Genomic DNA, 17,926 nt, shown 5'->3' with positions numbered 1-17,926 from the left:
GGATTTTGCATTTTATCTACTCCTTTTAGGTCTTCAAACTATGGGATTAAGCAAGGCTTAATAAATCATATGAGATTTTATACCAAACTCAACATTTTTCTTCTGTCTTCTTTTTTCTTTCAGTGACAGTTTTCTGTCTTTTCTTATTTTCCATTTCATCTACCTCCCATACTGTAGTTCCCTTTTAATCAGCTAATCTCTTAGTCCTCAGTTTCCCTACTCTGTATCTTAACTTCTATGTGCTCTCACACTGACTTCACACCATGATCTCACTTCCCTCTGTGGTAGGCAGAATTCTAGGGTGATCCCAGTGTCCCTCCCCCTGCGTAATCCTCTGCCTGGAGTGGGTGGAAGCTGTGAAAATGCTGGGAATATTATTTCTGTGACTAGACTAGTTAACTTTCAGTTAAGCAATAGGTGGACTATCTGGGTGGGCCTAACCTAATAATAGGGTGTATCCTTAAAAGAAGTAGGCCCTTCCTAAACACAGAGAAATTCGGTGTGACAGTGATTCGAAAGGAGGAAAATTCTTTGTTTCTGGCTTTGAAAACAGAGGAGGCGATGTGCCAAATGATGTGGGAAGCCTCGGTAGCTGGCAGCAGTCTATGGCTCACATCTAGTAAAGCAATGGGGACCTCAGACCTGAAGCCTCAAGGAACCTGAGCGAGCTTGTAAGTATATTCCTCTCAACAGCCTCGAGGCAGGAATCAAGTCTGGCTGATGCCTTGATTTTAGTCTTGTAAAACTCTTAGCAAGAACCCAGTCACGCAGTACCTGAACTTCTGACCTGCAGAGCTGAGAGTGAATAAAGAGTGTTTTAAACTGCTAAGTTTTTGTTCATTTCATACATAATATTAGAAAACTAATACATCTTCTATTGTGCAAATTAGAAAACTAATACATCTTCTATTGTGCACACAGCTGTTTGGGTTACTAGTATTTGTCTCTGCTCCCATTCTTCAGCAGCAATTACAGTAATTGCAGCAACTTTTCACTTAGTACTTATGTTACTCAAAATACATTATTTCACATTGATAAAATGCAATTTAAGAATATTTCTTTAAGAAACTTTTTGAATTTAAATGATTAAATGTCAAGCTCATGTATTAGAATATTATTAAGGTTAAAGAATAACCTGTTGTATTGTTAAACACCCAAAAATAATTTTAACAAATTGTAGTTATGATTTTGACAGCAGCTTTTTCATTCTCTTAAACTTGGCTATTTCAACACCTCTTAAGTACTATTTCATATTTTCTAACTTACAATTAGGAAGATAAGATAAGGACAAGTATAACTTCCCTTGACTATATATACAGTGCAAATTATGAGGAATATCATCACACTCAAAATAGGCCTTAATTGTCACAGGATTTTTAAATTAAGTAAATAATTTAATGCCACTATTCTCAGTGCTTATATTTGTCCTGAGCAATAAGTAACCTACACAGAAACATGTTTCCTCTTATTGGATGCTAATATTTGACACCGCTGTTGGTTATATTACATATGTGAAATACCCAATACCTCTCCTATGCACATAATTTAGTGCTAGTAATCTCCTAAGGGCACAGAAGGATCTATCAAGTTAGATGAATTCTCCTCTATGCTGACAAATTCTATTAGGAAAATGATGATAATTTATTGCTAAAATTATATTTAGTAAGTTACCTATTTCTAAAAATTCCTTTTAAAAATGAGATATTTTCCCATTCTCTTGTTTTCTTCCAATAAGCTACATATTTCAGAGGCATTTATAGCAGCAATTTATATCAAGAGTCCTTCTCATTTTGGCAATATTTTTAACAAATTAATTTTTCTAATCAGATTAAAATTTAATATTTGCCCATTTTTGTCTCAAAACAAATTCCTTTTATAATCCAAGGTACTCTTTACAAATACAGTGGTGTTCACTATTTCACATATAATCTAGAAAACTACATGGCTACTGAAAGACCTGAATTAGATTTTTCAAAAATGCATCATGGCTAAAATGCATATACTTAAATTATGTTTACATCTTTTTTTCCCCTTTATGATTCATAATTCCATTAAACTATAATTAGGCATAATTTAAAGACTGATAAACCAGGGCTTATTTATGGTGAAAGAATTGTGAATTTCTTTTTAAATCAAATTGCTGTTCCCAAAAATTCACCTAAAAATGTAGTGAGGTTTGCCACCAAACAAATTATTTGTACATGACTGTCAAAGTTTTATGTAAATCTCAAACAACTAGCCCTACAATCAAAAAGGCAAAAAAACCAACAAACATTAAATTCTACCAAATCAAGACTCTGCATTTATAGTTCTCTTGTTCAAAAAAAATCACCTTTCCAAACACGTGACTTTACTAGTATCTTAGAGATGAGACAAATATGTATTTTATGACTACTTAACTGAACATGTGCTTTTCCTATGTCCAGTTAGTTGACAGTACACTCAAAGAAAGTACCAATGAAATGAAGCCAACATTTGTAGTAAAATCACTAAAATATTCACAACATGCTCCTTGAAATGTATCCTAAACAAGAATTAAGTTTTGTTCATCTTAGTTCCTGAGCTTAGAAGAAAAAATGAAAAAATAAACATTAAATTTAAAACATGACTACACACCATTTGATATCATCCTGCCCAACCCCTCTTAAAGTAGAAGTATTGATAACCAAAATGAAACCAAACTAGAAAAGAAAAGGAAAGGAAGAAAGATTGATAATATAAATTCTATGAAAACACTAACTTGATATATGCACCCCATGTTCACTACAACATTACTTACAATAGCCAAGATATGGAAACAACCCAAGTGTCCATCTGTGAATGAATCGATAGACAATATGGTACATATATACGAATGGATTATTATTCTTCCATAAAATGAAAGAATCTTGCTATTTGTGATGAGGTCATTTGCTAAGTGAAATAAGTCAGTCAAAGAGAGACGAATACTGTAGGATCTCACTTATATGTGGAATCTTAAAAAATAAAAAAAAAAAGCTCATAGATACAGAAAACATATTGGTGGTTACTAGAAGTCAGGGGGAAGGGGCTGGGGAAAATGTAGGAAGGGATCAAAAGGTCCAAACTTCTGGTTATAAAATAAATAAATAATGGGATGCAATGTACAGCATGGTGACTACAGTTAATACTGTCTGCATATATGAAATTTGCTAAGAGACTGGATCTAAAACGTTCTCACCTCATGAAAAAAAATTTTGTGACTATGTGTGGTGAAGCACATTACCTAAATTTCTTGTGGTGATCATTTTGCCATATATATATAAATATTGAATCATTATGTTGTACACCTGGAGCTAATATAATGCTAACATCAATTATACTTTAATAATAAACAAGGTAAGCCTTCAAAATTATTCACTATATATACATATGTATATGCACATACAATTTGATTACATAGTCATTATGCATCTGTATGTATCCAATGAGTTTAGAATTAAAATCACAGCAATTTCATAACATTTGCCATGTATTTCCTACTGTTCATCTTTGCAAAGATACACTTACTATGAATGAAAGAGGGTAGGAATAACAGAATCAAAAAGCAATTAAATTCTAATATTTGAAAATGTATTATTAATAAAGAGAACACTAAAGAAGACGATTCTGGATGATAATGTAGCTCACAAGGAAAGCTAAGTCACCGCTGTCCTTCTCCAAGCTAATGTTCTAAGCTGACTGTAGCAAAGTACTGGGAGATTATGAATCAGGGTAAACAGAAACGTCTCCAATATTGTTTTAGTTTTAGAGCTCTGAAGAATTCCCCTTCTTGTTCCACACAGGCAAGACTGCAGCAACCTGTCACCATAAAAAGGCAGACTCCACAGATACCCTGTGAAATTTTTGATATGTTTCCTTCCAAATATCTCTTATTTTCAAATTGTGTTTAAAAAGAGATACTTCTGTAATAGTCACTTGGATCTATTTTCAAATCCTGATTTGGTAAATACACATATTCATGGGCTGTACTTGTGCTTTGCTCTGCCCACCTTATTTTTTTTCTTTTTTTGCCTATGATAATCCTTCATCCTGTTCTTGCTAGTTTATTTATATAGCCATTTCTGCATTTGATCTCATTAAATCTCAATTAACAAATGCTACTTTTAACACCAGTTAAATTCATACGGTATGTATGTATCACATATAATATATACACATATGTTATGTACATATAAGATGAAACTGACTATTATTTTGGCACCTTTATGCCTAAAAAATCCAGGGCTTCCTCATCCTAATCTTACTTGAATCTGTAGAGAAGATATACTTGAGTTCCATAGTGCATACAAGTATCTTCATAAATTACAATTTATGTAGAAAGACCCTGTTTTTTTGCTTAGTATTTTAAATTTTGACTGTTAATACAAAAGTATGATTAATATACTAGTTTAACCACTCTAGTTTTTGTTTTACCATTGGCCCAATCTACTGTTTCCCATACCTTTAAAACAGCTGCAAAATAAAGACAATTAATGTAATTAATGTTGTCTACCTCAAGCTGCTTTACAAATTTCAAGAATAAATGTTCACTAAGGAAAAAAATACAATAAGGCATTGCTCTGTTAAGTAAACCATAAAACAAATGTAATTATTTAAGATATGCCCAATTGAAGTTCTTGATATATCCCAGAAGATAATCATTTTATTCTTCAAGGGAACGAATAGTCAAAAATTATATTATGAGAACCTATTATATTTCATGTACTGCTCCACGGGTTTGGAACATCAGATAAAACACAAAGCCTTGTTCTCTTAATGTGACAATCTCTAGGACAGTAATTTATTACCATTCCTGAACTAGGTGTACTTAGTAAACTAATCAACTATTAAGCCCACGTCAGATGTTAGTTCTTTCAGAATGCCATCCTTGATTTCTGTTGTACATTCCTTAAGGGCTGCATGTTTTAATCACAACGTACATGTTGACATTTCTTAATTTCTACCACACTATGAATTCTTAGAAGGCAAGCCTATTTTTACTGAAGTCCATAATCAGTATCCAGCTTTGTGCCTGGCACATGGCACTAGTTACTACATATTGATAGTTTAAAGAAAGTTGATATCCCAGAACATGGCAGAAAACCATTGTACATGTTATTTCAACGCTTCATCCTTCATTCCTAAGTTTCCATATATTATAACTTAGCTGAAGGTGACAGTTCAAAGAGTACTCATTACTGAGATTTGCATTTTCTTAATATGCTTGCTTATTTTAAAACAATAAAACATGCTCTAGAATTTTGCCACACTGAGAATTCCATTATTACAGTAATTACTTTATCTTAACTCTGAAATATAAATCACTTGATGATAAAATCTGTTATTTTAGGCAAGACATTGATAATAAAGTGTATTTTTTTATAAACTGAAGATAACCATAGGCTGTTTTAAAGTCCGAATTAAATAATAATTGTATACATTAACCACCTTGATAATTATAAATCAGTATGTACATGGTGAAACTTTGTCCAACATATTCTGTCTAATTCAAATGCAATGAAAGAAAATTTACTGTCAGGTATCAACTTTTCTGATGTCTGGAAATAGGAGATTGCTATATAAGATAATGCAAAATTGGTCATATGTATGAGAATTCCAATTTCACAAACATCCAAGTGATTTAGCAAGAAGCAGTGATGTTAGACAGTGATTTAAAATTTCTTATTCCCTTCCACAGGTTGATTAAAGAGAAAGGAAACAGCAACTTGGTAGGAATTTTGCTTATTTCCTTAACCTGACACTATCTGTTAAAAAAAAAAAAAAGGTCTGAATTGTTTTGCATTTAGTGAGAAGTATAAGAATTCAGTCATTAACCTCCTATCTACCTGTAAGAAATGGCAAGAAATAGGGGATCTGTGTTTCAGAAAGTTCAAAGAAAATCTTCCATATGCACATAAGAGAAAGTTAATCTTGTGAGCATATTCCTGGCATCCCTCATCACCACTGTGAAGCAACTACTAGAAAATAAAAGAATGGCTAGACTGAGGCAGTCTGGAAGTATTCCTAGAAATATCAGTGTAAGCCTACTTTTCTCACTGCAGAGATGATTCTAATGGGCCAATCAGAGTGAATCCACTGGATTTTCCCACACTTGGGGAGGAAACCATTGTGGGTGCAGAAGTGAGGTCCAGAACTACTGTAGCCATTAAGCTGTCACAGTAAGAATCCAGTTCAATGAAAAAGTCAGTGCACAGAAGTGGGCAGACACATGGTAGTGCAGGACAATGGAGCTGGACCCCAGCTCAAACCACACAGTAAATCCGTCCCATCTCTGGGCTTCCCAGGTACATGGTTAAATAAATCGCTTTTACTGTTTAAGCCAATTAAGAGTCAGGATTTTCTATACTTGCAGCCAAAATCCTTGCATAGTGGACAGGTTTGGGTTTGCCTGGGGCAGCTTTGGTCTAGGCCTGTTATCTTGGTGTGATTATTATTAGTTCTCCCTTTTCATGCTCTGAAGTATCTGAATTGGCATCACAAAGGACACAGAGAGTAAGATTTATAAGGTTCTGTTCTGGTATTGAGGCATGAGATAGAGAATGGTAGAGATTTGACAGCATGGTATCTTAGCCTTAAAGCAATGGTAAAATGACCTACTTTGGTTTTATACAGTGGGATAGAATGTTTCTAAGTGAAAGCTCACTTATGGAAGATAAACTGGCCATAATCTTACCAACTGTGCCACAGGATAAATAACCAAGTATATAAGAAACACAGAATCTCCTTAATCCCTTAATCATGCACCAATTAGTAATAAATTTAATTGTATACATACATTACTGTAAGGAAGCATGCTTAGGCAATGCTATTATCTTTTATTCTGTGTTAAGTTGTGCATTACTTTAGATATTATAAAGAGGCCAAAACCAAAATGTAGAATAGAGTTAAATTTGGAGAAATTCTCATGACAAAAGAAACATCCACTGTAAATATTCACTACTGATTTTAATTTTTCAATATTTAACCAACTCTCTTGTTTAAGCAAAACTGCTATTAAAAAGTTTAAATAAAATATTAGGAGTTCTAAAGAATTTTAAGTACAAAAATACTTTTATTTGAAATAATGTTATGACAAACAGTAGCTAATGTGATTAAGTGCAAATTCATATTATGTAATTTTAAACAAACAAGCTTATTTATGAGAAAATGTGTTTAATAAAGAATCTCTTCTGCTTTGAATATTCAACATCTGTCAATTTTCTATCTGTACTGGACATGCAATTTATTACATTCAGATTGGAGTTTACTAGCAATTTCAACATGGAAAGTAGGTACATATTTCTTTGTAAGCATACAGTACCTAGATTCAGTACTGACATTTTGATGGGAAGATGTTTAAATTTCATCAATGAAAATAGTAATGAAAATGTAATCAGTTAAAACTCACTCTTTCATAGAAAACATGCAAATAATGCCATTAGTTTATGCCTTTAGTGAATACTTAAAATATGTTTAAAATTCTCTTTGAGGTGAGGCTGTAAATTAGGAAAGATAAATGACTCCTATGTAATCAAATGGGAATATATTCATTTCAGCTTTAATATATTCAGCAATAATTAATGATGAAAAATGAGACTTTATGGCTTCCTGTTCCTATTTAGCATTTTATGTTCAAAGGTGAATATATATATAATTTATATGTAATGTGCCTATGATTTTCTTATGAATACCCAAAGACAGTAAAAATAATAATTTGCTCACTTCTCTACAAATATCCTCCTATCTTATATCTTAAATGTTATTAAATGCTGTCAGTAAGTGGTAAAGTGTTCACATTTTCATAAGCAATATTTGAGATTTATAAGCTACATTTGTAGCAAGACCTTTGGTTTCAGCAGTAATTCCACATAATTATACCAGGGATAAATGAGGAGCAATTGTACTAGGACATGACTTCCCTTGATGGGCTAGGTTTAAATAACTTATATCCATGAATTTTCTAATCATTCTGCCCTGCTGAAAAACATCACCTCCCCACCACATACTTCACCTTCAGCAATTCTTGCCAATCTTAAAGTGATAATAAATTATGGATGAAATATAAATGTGAGGCTTTTTAAAGAGATTAAATCCATATGTTAATAAAACATAGTTTTGGTGGGCAAATTGGTTGAATAAATTTTATTGATCAAAGCAAAGGCATTTGTAGCAATGACCATAAGAATACCTAACTGTGCCAAGTAATTTCACACCAGCCTACATAACTTTATCACCTAGCTGGTCTATTAAAACAGAGCAAATAAGCATAAACATGAAGATGTTAAGTATACTTCATTCTAGAACTGGCTTGAATATATCCATTGGCAGCATTCTTCAGCAACAGCTAACTTTATGACAATAGTTTTAAAATTAAACCAAATATCTAGAGGAGGATTGAAAAGGAGAGCTGAAACAGAAGATGGAACAGGTACAAGAAGACACATATTTCTATTCAAAACAGGGACTGACTGAAACTTTTCAAAGTCCACCAGAAGTTCCATTTGTGAGAAATTTATTCTCTAACAATTCATCAGCACTAGTCTCTTCAAGAATATTCAGAGATCTATTCCTTAACACCTGATCTCAGTGACGACTTTGAGGATATCTGTCAGACTGGATACTGTCAGATGCCACAAGATTTGAGATCCTTATTTATGGTATTTGCACTGTTTATATGAGTGTCATCCCCCAGCCAGCAAATGGACCAGCTGTGTTCATGACCTCCCAGCAAGTGAAAAGCCTTGTCTGAACACAACATTTCCCTGAAACTTCTTGCCCATAAAACCCAATTTTGATTTTGAAAACCTTCCACCCATGTTCCCTATAAATCCATGTATTCCTCTTCTGAAAGAAATGGAACCTTGACCTCCAGAATGGAACAAAGAAATTGAAACAATGTTCAAGGAGTCAGTGGGAGCAGGAGAACATTAACAGGAACAAAAGTGCAAATTAATTTAACTGCATCAAGTGTAATAATACTAGTTAACTTGACAAATAACTACTACTCTTATTCTCAAGTTGAGATAGGGCTCTTTAAAGAAAGACATGCATAATAGAAATATTAGAACAACTATGCTAATCATTTAAAATACATGATTTACATTTACAGAAATCTATTTTTGTATAACTACACCATCAAAATATTTATTTTATAGAAGTTATAATACTTCAAAATTTGATTTCAAGGTTGTAGTCTTGTTAAAAGTCAACGGAAACAAAAGATTTCTGATGGGCAAGCAAAATACCAAAATTAAAAAAATGCTAATCTAAATATGTATTAAGACTTTTATTCATTAATTAAGAAGAAATTTTTATTCAGTACTTTCTGTTGAAAGAAAATAGTTACAAAGGATGGAAAGAAAATAGTTCCAAAAGATGGAAAAAAAAGTCTAAGAAACACCAGAATAATTATGCTTTGAGAATCATATTTCTACTCTCTCTATGCCATAACAGTCAATATAATATGCCAGGAGAAATTATTTTTAACATTGATCAAAGAAAAAAGAAATGAAACTGGACACATTTCAGTAAGCACACTGCAGTTTGAAGATTATTAGGAATATGAAAACAGCACTGAGCATTGGAACGACTAGATAAAAATTTAGATGTTTAAGGATAGAGGACTCCCATTATGAAGAAGGCATTCAAGTCTGCACTTGTTCATGGTGAAGAATCAGGTAAGAATAACATGCCACCTAAACAAATTATCTTCTTTAATAAGATTCATTATATCAACCTTAATTATGTGAGAGTACGTTAGAGTGTATGATAAGAAAAGTTTAAAAATGCAGAGTAAATAAAAACATATGTTTTGCTTACCTTTTAAATGTTCTTTCTCCTCTTTTCTATGCCAGTCCAGATGCTTGGGTATAGTTCCTCCCTGCCAGTAGATGGAGATAGTAAAATTGAGTCTTTTGGTGACCTCAAATCCTAATCTAGGTGGTTCAGAATCTTCAATTTCAGATTTTGGAAGTAAAAAAATTTGAGTGATTGAAGAGACACATAAAGCTTGTAAAAATGATTATCTGAGTCAGTCAAATGAACTTTTATTCATGGTCATTTGTAGCAATCTTTAAGGGACAGGGTCTTGGCTGGCATAGAAAAAAATAAAAGAAAGAGCATTATTTGGTAGTCTATATTCCCTTGACTCTTCGGTCTTCCCAGATCCTGCTCATTTACTCAACAAGTATCTATTGAACACCTACTCAAAATTGCAGGTTACTGCCAGATGCTTTCATACATATTATCTATTTGATGTTTTTAACATCCCTGTGAAGTAGTAATTACTATACCCAAACATTTTGTCCCAGAAATTATATTTTTTAAAGTTCCATATGGTGCTCTGACTCTTGCTTGCCAAGTTTCTAAAGTCCTCCTGATGTCTGTTCAGTTAATAGCTTCTCAGATTTAGGGAAAATTAGTTTCTTCTTCTTACTGATTAAAAGACCTTGAAGTTGTTAGAAATTCATTTGCAATTGGTAAAAACTTTTATTTTTGTTTCAAATTAATATAAGGACTGTAACTTTTACTAAATTAATACAGCCTCCCAGAAGAAATTCAAAAGACTAAAGTGCAGCCACTTTACAGAGGTTCAATGATCATCTGAGATAAAATGGAGTTCGGAGGAGCATCACATGAAAATGCTTTTCTTGGAGAAAGTGTAAGTTCAAGATCAAATTCATAGGGATAAGCATTAAAATTTGTGATCACTAATAATGTCTTATGAAAATACAATTATTATCATTTTCCAAAGCTAATAGAAGTATTTCTTAAAGATGATAAAGAAGCAAAATGTAAGAACATTCAAACCTGAATTGAATGTTGATGAAATCATGAAATGACTGGTTCTACTTTTCTCCTTCAGTTTGGTAAATTCATTGACATTTTTATTAAGTGAAATCTATTCCTTCTCATTACTACCAAAAAAGTCTAGTTTTCAATATTCCTTGTAGTCATAGTCTGTGATTTGATTTCAACATAACACACTTTGGGAAATTAGGGCATTACACAACTACTCAAACAAGAACAACATCAATTTGTTCAAAAATGATTAAAATAAAACCACTTTCCTTTATATGGTCACCTTAACCATTCTGCCCAAATGAATATACTAATATTTATACACCTCTTTATAGCTCTTAGCATGATTTTCATTTTACAAAGCACCTGCTTAGATGTTTTTCCCAGCTATCACAACAACCTTGAAAACCACATGTATTACACAAACTTTATTATTATGAAATAGATTTGGTTGTCACAGTAAGTTGGCCATATAATTTCTTGCCCCAAACAATAATACAACTTTAAGAATGAAAGACGGTGGCATTATTGCATCAGGACAACAAACATAAACCATTATCGTCCCCAGGAAACTTGGATATATGATTACCCTAATGACAAGGGACCTTAACTGCCAATCCATGTTTTTTGAGTCTAAATCTTTTTCTCTTTCCACTACATCATACGATACCAGGGAATCTTTCAACCTGGACATCAGTTTGACTGGTAGCATCCTTGTTCAAGTTCTCCCACTGAGTAGAACTTTGTTTTTGTAAATTTGGTAACATCAATTACATTTACAGGATTATATTTCAAGGAAGGTTAAAGCAAACAGCAACAAAGCAACAATCCTAATAACTTTTCTTTTTAACTGCTTTTCCATTGGTTATTTGTGAGGTGCTTCTAATACTACCAATGAGACAGGAGACATTTTTACCAATTATTACTGAATTGCTGGATTATGGTTCCTTCCCACTGCTTAGAACAATAAAGCAGATAATTCTTCCAGTCTGCCTGCCTTCTCACTCTCTTCCTGTCTCCTTCCTTCTTTTCTAATTGAAGCACAGTTGACATACAATATATTAGTTTCGAGTGTACATAGTGATTACATTTATGTGCACTACAAAATGCTCGTCTCAGTTAAGTATGCTTATCATCTGTCACATACAATGTTATTATATTATTGACTATATTGCCTACCCTCTACTTTTCATCCCTGTGACTTATTTTATAATTGGAAGTTTGTACCTCTTAATCCCCTTCACCTGTTAAAATTACTTCGTAGACATTCTCCCAGAATTTATACTGCTTTCAAATTACATATCAATTTAGAGAAGATAAGAGATCATTTAAAATATACTTAATAATTAGAGTTAAAAATTATGAAAAAAATGAAACCATACTATAAAAGTAAAAACTGTTGATCCTTACAGTGAATGCAGGTCTCATGTATATATTCATTTACTTACTTGCTTTAGTTTTTAAAGTATCTGTGTATAGTGTAATTAACAAACTAAAAGATCATGGATTTTGCCTAGGTTTTTGTTTTCACTGTTTGATTTTTATTAGTATTGTATCCCCCAAAGAATAACACAGTGCCTCATTTAGTAAGTATTTGTTGACTGGCTGAACTGCCTAGAAACAGAGGCCAAATTTCAGCTGCAAACCTATTTACAAAGATAATTTGGTAAAAAGGATGACATATAGGTTGATTCCTGGACAATCACTGGCTTACGAAGAATTGACCAAAATCCCCTGAATTATATAAAAAGACACCAGCAACTTACTGCTAATGTCATCAAGAATAAGTTACATTAAATGCATGTTTGGAATTACTTTGCTATGATCTTTGAGATGTCTAAAATAAAACTTCCCGCAACTGCAAAAATCATCTAAAGAGCATCATATTCAGGGAAGCATTCCTTTTTCTTTCTGAAATCAAAAGTATCTGTTTTAAAAAATAAAATTCCCATTTTCTTGGCCAGACTTCAGAAACACATATATGTTACACTTAATGTTACAACAACAAAGGTGATATTTTTTTCTTCATGATTTTTTTTCTTACCACAATACCAATACCACAAATGTAATTGTCCTTACGTCTTTAATTTTTCTGTTCCAGATGACGGGTATGAAAGGTAATGTTTAAAATTGACTGTATTACGCATGGTACAATACGAGAGTAGCACCATTCCAGTAAGGAGCATGACGGTAGGATGATCTGGACAAAATAATATAATAATGTAGGAAGTTTTTGAGACAAAAAACAAACCTTGACATGATTTGCTAAACAACATCTAAAGCCTCAGCTCCTTCATAACTGCCCTAATGATGAAACTAAGCTTCCAAAATCCTCAAGTATGTTAAACTTCTGAACCAAGTGTTTAAAAACAAGAACTATTTTTTTTTAGCCCTTTAAACCAATGGCTTGAGAAAGTTTTGAGAATCTAATGAAAGGCAGAGATGCTGGAACCAGAAAATTGTTAACCTATTCTCAGACTTTTCACACAATACCATACAATTTCAGAATACTCATCCAGCCTCTAGAAGCTATGAACCATTTCATCTATGAAATTAAGGTTAAAAACACATTCTCCAAAAATGACTTGTCCATTATAAAGCAAACCAAACAATGAGTCCTTCACTCTGGAATCAGAGATCTTAACAGTGCCATTTTGGAAAAATAGTATCAGTGTAAAAGAGTAACCAATTTAGCAATCAGGGATTAAAAAAGAAATGCATTCTGAAAAATCAACTTGAGTTTTGGAGTGACTTGAAAAAGAAATACCCACATACATACACACACATATATAACAGGGATTACATGTTTTTTTACATAAAAATAATGATTTTTAAAATTTAAAATGATTTCAAAGACTTCAGACTTCCAAAGCAGCTGTAAACAAGTGTTTAAAATATTTTCTGAAAAAAAAGTATGTCAAATGTGTAATTTAGTCTCAGAATTTCTTTATATTCACTAAAAAAATATCTTTCTGGAGAAATTTTAAAGACTTGTTATCAAGAAATGTCTATATAAAAGAATATAGCAGATAATTTAATTGCACTTCTATACTTCAACAAGAAGGATTTATTTACTCTAACAGTCCTTCTGAAGTGCAAATGACAAGAACAGTTACCAAATTTTTGAGCACCCATAGTGGGCTAGAAACTGTTATGCCCTCATATGAACTGTCTTACAGCAATATTCTGAATAAGACTTTATCAAAGCTATTCAGCCAAGGAGAAAGCTTCTAACTGGATCAAGACATGAACAGAGATAACAAAAAAGTAATAACAAATATGGGCCTGTTGGGAACATGCTCCAAACAGCAGGCATGGATTGGTAAGAAAACTATTTCCTTCCATGCAACTTGAACCCTTAGGGTAATTAACAGTGGGAATATTTTAAATGAGGTGGTTCTCCTGAGCCATAGAGGTGGGTCAGAGAGCATAAACTATATCTGATTTGACCCTAGCTCCTTTGTGACTTAATTAACAGTGATTCATCTTCAGAAGACACTTAAGACAACAGGAGAATTTTCCTCTATTTTTTTTTTTTAACAGGAAAAAAGCCTATTCAGTCAGGGTGAAAAGCAGCAGCACAAGGATGCATATGTTATTATTTTTTGATTCTTAAAGAATTGTTATTACAATGATATTAAAATCTTTCTCCAGACTGTTTCATAAAGGAGATTACAGAAAATTTTAAAAGATAGCAATATTACAGATACATAGGCTCTATATAGGTAATTGATTTTTTTACTCAATATTAACGAAAACTCTTTTTTGGACAATTATACAGTAAGTAGGTTCTTTCCTTTTGTCCTTTAGTGAATATGGTACAGGAAATTAATTTTAACATTGTACAGTGAGAATTTTAAATCATCATTAGATGCCGGGTCATACAATTCTGCATGATCATTTTTTATTAAAGAGTGTAAGTTATTAAAAAGTGTAAGTGGGACAGTAACTGTGACCTCATTATTATTTTTAATTTGCTCTTCCTTCATAAAAAGTATATAGTATAAAAGTCTTATGTAATAAAAGTCTTATAAAGGAGTTATATTATAATATTTAAAAATATTTCTGTGCCCACAAAGTTCATCTTGACATCTTTAAGTCAAAAATAAAACATTTTAATGTACACAGAAAGCAGCAATTTTTAGTAAATTTGTGTACAGAAACCAATTCTAAGTAGAATTAGATTTCAGAATTGTGCTTAAATAATGTAGTCAATAAATATTCACTGACTGCCTACTGAGCTAAGGACATATGACATGGAGCCAGGCTGCTGCCCTGGAGTCCTGGGTCACTGCCACATACTCAAGGGTTATTTACTTGAACTACAAAGTTCTAAGCAATAATGCTCAGTGACCCTTCTACCTCTTGAACAAAGTGACTTTTAAAAGCAAGTCTCCATATTCACAATCTTTAAGAGTTCTTTTTGTTTCAAGAGACAGTGGTGGTTGGTGATCATCTAGGTGGTAGAAAGTCATGGAAAGCTAATGTTAAAGACCTGGTACATTTTTTTTAGATGAATTTAAAGGTAGCAATTCTGTAGCTGTTGTGAATAGGACTGTTTATCATTATATTTAGCACAAGTTCTTCATCACATCACTTTAAGTTTTTTCTTAGTGCTTACAACTCTCTGAAATCATCTCATGTAACATGCATTTGATTTATTAACCTTCTCTTCCTCCCAGAAGGTAAGTTCCTTGAAAACAGGGATTTTGTCTGTATTGTTTATTGCTGCTCATTGTTGGAATAGTACATTGCCGATAGGAAGTGCCCAATATGTGTTTTTTGAATTAATAAATTCATATTTATCTAATGATCTGCCTTAAAGGTAACTATATAATAGAATGCTTGTCTTCACTCTTTTATGATTTTGAAACCCTGTTATTCATTAAGAGAATACAAAAAAGACTGGAGTCACAGCCAGGAGACAGTAATAAATTAGGAGTGTCTACTGAACAAAAACAATTGTCTTACTTCCCCACTTCATGCCTCTACAAGATTCTTCTTCCCTTTACTTCTCTGTACATGTTTATTACACTTTAACAAGTCATTTTTTTTTGTCTTATTTTACCATAGTAGTATTTTCATTTTCCTCTCCTCCCATCTCCTACCCATTAATCTCATGCAAAGGAATTTCACTAGCACTAAAGTTTAAAGTATTTCAAGACAGACAATATTTCACAATGTTATAAAACCACAAGGCTGAAATGAACTTAAATGTTTTTGTCTTAAATCTTGAATGAAAAGATGAGCACATGACATATTATTGTCCTCTGCTTGTAAGGCAGTTTCAAGTTTGTTCTCTGTGTTAACTCTTGAAGTGTTATCCCTCTATATTTAAATGGCTTTTACCCTTTTCATAAATAAATTGATACTACTAAGTTGTTTCCACAAGACTTATTAATCCAGATTTATTTTAAATTTGTTTTTTAAAAAAAGAAATATGGAATGATGTTTCAAAAAGGACCCTCAATCCCTATGCAGCTGATATGTGAACACCACGGAGATTAAGGTATCTTTTAATACAGAGCCATTTTCTAAGGATAACTATGTGACTTTCTCACAGTACATGTTCACACAGTATTCCAAAATGGAACCCTATTTTAATGCAATTTATTTGTATATTATACTTTCTATAGTTATATAACAGAAAAAAATGTATGCTTTATAAAATTATTATAAAGTTTCATTATAGAAACTGTACCAAAAAAAGGTAAGGCAAGAAGATAAACACCGACTGCTGAGTGATTTGAAATACTGAAAGTAAATGTGGAGGGAAAATCCTATAGGTAAACAGAATGACTGTTCACAAGCAGGAGGCTTTTTGTAAACATGGTGTAAAGAAAACCAATGTGGGAAGGAAAAGGCCATAATCCTTAGTGTTCCTTCCTATTAACTGCTCAGTTGTACTAGCAGCTGCAACTTCTCTTAAGTAGATGCCAGCACAGGGGTTTTAATCAGCTTATTATGGGAAGTGCGTAAGAAATTCCGTGCAAATATTAGCACTAAAAAAAAAGAGACAAATGGAAGGAACTGGAACAAACCTAGGCAATTTATAAACGAACATGCCTAAAAAGGATTAGATTTGAAAATATTTTCCTGGCAAAGACTGGAAATCAAGATAACAAACAAGCAGCCACAAGGACCCAGTGAGTCTAACCAAAAAGTTAATGTGTCATTCTGAGTTTTTGATTTACAAATGTGACTGAAGATAAGAAATGGCGAAGTTATAATAAAAAATTACAATGAAGACATTTACTTTTTTAATGGGCCATGCAAAGAGAACTTCATCTGTTATCATTCTCAGCTCTTTTAAAACTTTCCATCATTTCTACTCAATAGACACATATTTATATTTTGCACAAGGATGAATATAAACTGTGCCTAAAATACAAAATTCAAATGAAAATGGGTTAAAACAGACTCTAGGAAAATCATTTATTAATGAAAATATACTTAGAATATACTGCTTAAGTACTTCAGGCATGAGCTTAAATAAAAAACTATCTTAAAATTTTTTTCCAAAGTAAATGGATTCTATGAATGATTTATAAAAGCTATAGGCTAGCCTGTAACACTTAAGCCTTACTGTAAACAAACATTGGGATCCTGATTATGCGGTATATACAAAAAGATGAAGGTGTCACCTTATGCACTCATTTTACATCTACTGTTTCATACTACTGCCTATAACATAACTCAGAAGGCTTCTCAAATAGTTTTTCTAAAAAGTCTATACATTTATTTGGTTCTCAGTAACTCAATGGCACATTTTTAAAGGAAAAAACTAATAAAGGATGAGTAATAACAAAAAAAACCCCTAAGATTACAAAAATAAACCTCTTAAGAAAGGCTGCCCATAATATCAGATCACTGAAATCCTAATTTACCACTGTAGATTGAAAATGATAGTTTTTGCCCACTCTGGTTATAACTGGACCATTTTAACAACAGCCCCAGCTGCTGTCATTTATTGTGTTTATGCTTATTTTGCATGTGATAATATGCTGAAATGTATTCATATATACATACACATACATACACACACACACACATATCACTAAACCCAAACATAAAGCAACATGACACAAGTGTAGATTTCTGGTTAACCAGATCAAGAGTCTATGGC

At 32.4% G+C, this 17,926-nt stretch overlaps 1 protein-coding gene across 11 annotated transcripts in view; it reads right to left on the bottom strand.

The window, feature by feature from the left end:
* PDGFC (platelet derived growth factor C) overlaps nucleotides 1-17,926 on the bottom strand; it is a 204,607-nt gene that overhangs the window by 91,456 nt on the left and 95,225 nt on the right. For 6 of the 11 annotated variants that reach the window (XR_012129600.1, XM_017654129.3, XM_036999248.2 and 3 more), the window contains one exon: nucleotides 9,820-9,880. The exons of the other annotated variants lie outside the window; for them this stretch is intronic. Coding sequence is in view for 4 of the 6 variants with exons in the window: in XM_017654129.3 (XP_017509618.1) it covers nucleotides 9,820-9,880 (61 nt within the window). In the remaining 2 variants the exon portion in view is untranslated. The remainder of the gene's footprint in view (nucleotides 1-9,819; nucleotides 9,881-17,926) is intronic. 11 annotated transcript variants of the gene reach the window in all.

The sequence above is a fragment of the Manis javanica genome, chromosome 3, assembly GCF_040802235.1.
Source record: "Manis javanica isolate MJ-LG chromosome 3, MJ_LKY, whole genome shotgun sequence".
Taxonomy (NCBI): Eukaryota; Metazoa; Chordata; class Mammalia; order Pholidota; family Manidae; genus Manis; species Manis javanica.
This window is presented reverse-complemented; position numbering and strand designations above follow the sequence as displayed.